The sequence below is a fragment of the Osmia bicornis genome, chromosome 14 (genome assembly GCF_907164935.1).
Source record: "Osmia bicornis bicornis chromosome 14, iOsmBic2.1, whole genome shotgun sequence".
NCBI lineage: Eukaryota > Metazoa > Arthropoda > Insecta > Hymenoptera > Megachilidae > Osmia > Osmia bicornis.
This window is the reverse complement of record NC_060229.1, coordinates 2,536,759-2,540,430: the sequence shown is the minus strand read 5'-3', so window position 1 is coordinate 2,540,430 and position 3,672 is coordinate 2,536,759. Positions and strand designations below refer to the sequence as shown.

The 3,672-nt window shown below is 33.4% G+C and overlaps 1 protein-coding gene across 1 annotated transcript; it reads left to right on the top strand.

Annotated features, from left to right (window-relative positions):
• Positions 1–1,565: 1,565 nt before the first annotated feature.
• On the top strand, positions 1,566–2,998 carry LOC114881262. The gene has a single exon (XM_029197999.2). The coding sequence runs from the start codon at positions 1,979–1,981 to the stop codon at positions 2,858–2,860; it is 882 nt and encodes a 293-aa protein (XP_029053832.2). The 5' UTR covers positions 1,566–1,978; the 3' UTR covers positions 2,861–2,998.
• The last annotated feature ends 674 nt before the right edge of the window (positions 2,999–3,672 follow it).

Sequence of the window (3,672 nt, the reverse complement as noted above, 5' to 3'; positions counted from 1 at the left end):
CAGCATTTTCTTTCAGCATTTTCTTTCAGCATTTTCTTTCAGCATTTTCTTTCAGCATTTTCTTTCAGCATTTTATTGAATTGTTATTTTCTCAATTGTTTCTGATATTGGGATGTTAATTCTATTTTCTATTTCAAGATTGTATTGTTTAAATTTTTATTTTATGTTGTCTGTTTTGAATGATTTCACGTTATTGTATATCTAATCCTAATAATTATGTTTTCCGTTACAGCATTTTATTGTTAAATTATTATTATTTTCTCAATTCTTTCTGATATTAGGATATTAATTTTATTTTCTATTTCGAGATTGTATTGTTTAAATTTTTATTTTATGTTGTATGTTTTGAATGGTTTCACGTTCTTATGATTTTAGGGTGGGTCACTAACGTAGCCACCTCCATGTGGTGTGACCTGGTAATTGATATCGTTTTCTAAAGATAACTTTTAGAAAGCGATATCAAGCTAAGAGCTACAATAAAAAGATTTATATATTTTTTAATTGGGAAACAATAGTTTAAATTCAGAAAAGTATTTTCGGGATTGCAATATTACCATATAGAACGTATAACTATAGTAATTTTATAGTTCCTGAAAAAGGAACTTGTATGATTTTTGACTAATTACAAATGACTAATTACCTCCTTCTTTTCAAAGTCGGTTAAAAATAAAATAAAAAGAAAATCACAAAGTATGGAATTTAGAAAGAACGAAGTTGTTTGATACGCAATGATAGAACGAAATGAACCCTGACTTTATCCATGACTCTGGTCAAACGCCAGATCTTGCTCTTGCATAAATGGAGGGTGGATGGGATGAGGTAGGGCGGGTCTCCAAACCACAGCAACCTCCTCGTGGTGAGAACTGGGCAATCTTTATTATTTGATGACTAATTAATAACTGTATCATTATTTCTATGGTACATTTATTAATTATACAGCAAATAATACGAACGAATTGGCTGCGAAATTCATGCTTTCTTTTCTATTTAATCTCTGTTATATATTTTTCAGGAACTATGCCTTTCAGATTCTGAAGTGTATCACATTGCAACTACAATTTTACGGAACGAAAATTAATAATAACGAATGCATGGTCAGTATTGTTTAATTATGTACTTATACATATAGCTATCGTAGCATACACGTATCATTTAGGTGTATGCGAAAGGTGACGTAGTATAGCATGCCGTTAGTTGATAGGGTTGATAGCATGCGATAATTGAGATGGCGCTTAAATCAGTTTCTGTTCGGCCTAATTTTCGATGAAACGTTGACTGTTTTATCGACACGGAATTCTGGGTTCGGCCTCGACGCTCGCATCAGGTGAACATTACTTTTCCACTTTTTAACATGGAACTATAAGAAACAGTGGCGATTATACTTGATGTTACGAGAGTCCATAACTGCGATAAGATCAGGTTTTATTCTTTTCTGCGCATCGCCGCTCTGATTGGCGATACTTCCAGACGAAGTGGAAAGCGATTGGCGGAGAGCTCGCTGCGTTCCCCCACCATCTTACAACCTGTGCGTCTTAATTATGGACTCTCGTGATATCAAGTATAGATGTTTGGTCCGAACGAGTTAGTTTGTTGTAGGTGGCGCGCAGATATAACGAATTTTAGTCAGCTGACTGTGTCTATACAACATAATTTGAATTGGTCAGGTATTTATGTTCACGTCCGGTAATTTGATCGAAGGTTACTGCAGATTTCTTACTATTTTTAACCCTGACCACAACATATTGCAGACTATTTGTTTTAGTAATTAAAGTGTTGCACTTCTTCTGGTTAAGCGGTGCAAACTGTTGGTATTTACTGATTTTATTATAATGAACTTTCCAACCAAGTTTTATGGTTGTTGTGATAGAGCATTTGTGAGATAAGGGTTGAAAGAACAGTTCCTAAAAGAGTTGTATTCATATACATGCGAAAAATTTATTTTCTACATACTGTTAAAATAATATATATAATTTAAAAAATGAATGACTCTTTCTTGGAAGACTTAGAATTAGTACCTGCTGATGTTAAAACTGTGAATGCTTATCAAGTAGATCGGCATGTAACAACCAGAACTGCAACATCGTCCCCCTTACATAAGACAGAGAATGTGCACCATAGAATTGAACCAGTTGTTCTTGAAAAGCAGCAATCTGTTAAGGAACTACATGGAAAGGATTTAAGGAAGCTGTCTGAACATGACACTAGAAAATATCAAGCGAAGGTAAAAGTATCTGAAAGGAAGGAGAGATCTGTTGAGGGGAAGTTGAAACCAATTGAGAATAGAGTAAAAGGTGATGGCAAAGAGCATGAAGTTAAAGATGATGTTAAAACAAAAATGAGAGAGACAAGAGTTAGGATTTCTGAGAATAAAATTATTGGGAAAGATAGAACCCGTCGTTCTGGTAGTTGTAAAGAGAACAATCAGACCCCAGATGTATCTGTTAAAGAAAACAGCAGTACTTCCCAAATGGAAGTTCCCAAAGACAAAGGAAAGAAACCAGATTTCAAAGAAACTGATCCAGTTGCTTTCCTTAATGCCATTAAGGACATAGTAAGCATCTGTACTAAACAGGAAAGCACAAAAATTTTGAGAGCAATGCAGGAACTTCACCTTAATTCCCAAGCTAATCTTATCAAACATCTCTTATTTCAAACAGAAGAAATAGTGAATGAAATACATCCCAGCAAAGATTCAACTAGAGTAAGAAGCTTAATTGAACAGAATGAAAGGCAACAAGAGGACATTGTTATCTTGCAAAAGAGGAATGAAGAGTTGCAGAAGAAGATGGAGGAATTTGAATTTCTTAAACAAGAGAATATTGCATTGAAACTGAAATGCAAAGAGTTATCTAAAGAATAGCAAAAATGTACACTGCTGTGATCCTAGGTTCTTAGAATTCGTTGATTAACATGTATCCATTCCATTTCATTGTTATTATCCTTGATTATCATTAATTATTAACATTGAGTATGAAAATATAAGGCAGTTCTGTAACTATCTCGTACTTTCCACGAATTTAGTAACACATGGCTACGTTATCGTTATCCACGCTATCGTTGTCCCGATCCCTATAACCGTACGGTTTCGAAAAAAACCCAATGAGTGGAATTTACCCAATTAGAATCACGCCACGATAAGAGTCCACTTAATTAGAACCAAATAATTGTTGCTCAAACGAAAGATGTATTTACGCTTATATCAATTACTCGATTAAAATCGTATCTAGTTAAATCTGATAAAAGTTTAAAAAAATTCGATTTTCCATTTTGATATCTTTGAGACTGTCTATCCATTTCTACTTAGTGATAATAATTGATATCGTAATGAGAAGTAATTGTTCACGAGCGTTTTAACTGTACGATACTTTCCACGTTGTTATGTATTTACAATTTATAGCAAAGAAGATGATAATACGTGCGTTGGAATGAACAAAGTCGTATATTTTTTAACGTTTTTATTAATATTTTTAAGAGCTAACGTTTGATGAAAAGTATTAGTCCTCCTTAAAGCGTGCTTCTTGTAATATTTTATTCCAAGTTAATTTAAAAATATATTTATAGAATCGAACGGCAACTTGTATGTATATCCTTTTCAGTGAGAGAAATAAATAAATGATCAATAGAGTACTTTATAAACGTGTGACTAAATCTGGGAAGGAAAATTACACGAGG

Bases quoted from the DNA above. Each gene is read 5' to 3' on its own strand.
- LOC114881262 (XM_029197999.2), top strand. From the start codon at position 1,979: ATGAATGACTCTTTCTTGGAAGACTTAGAATTAGTACCTGCTGATGTT.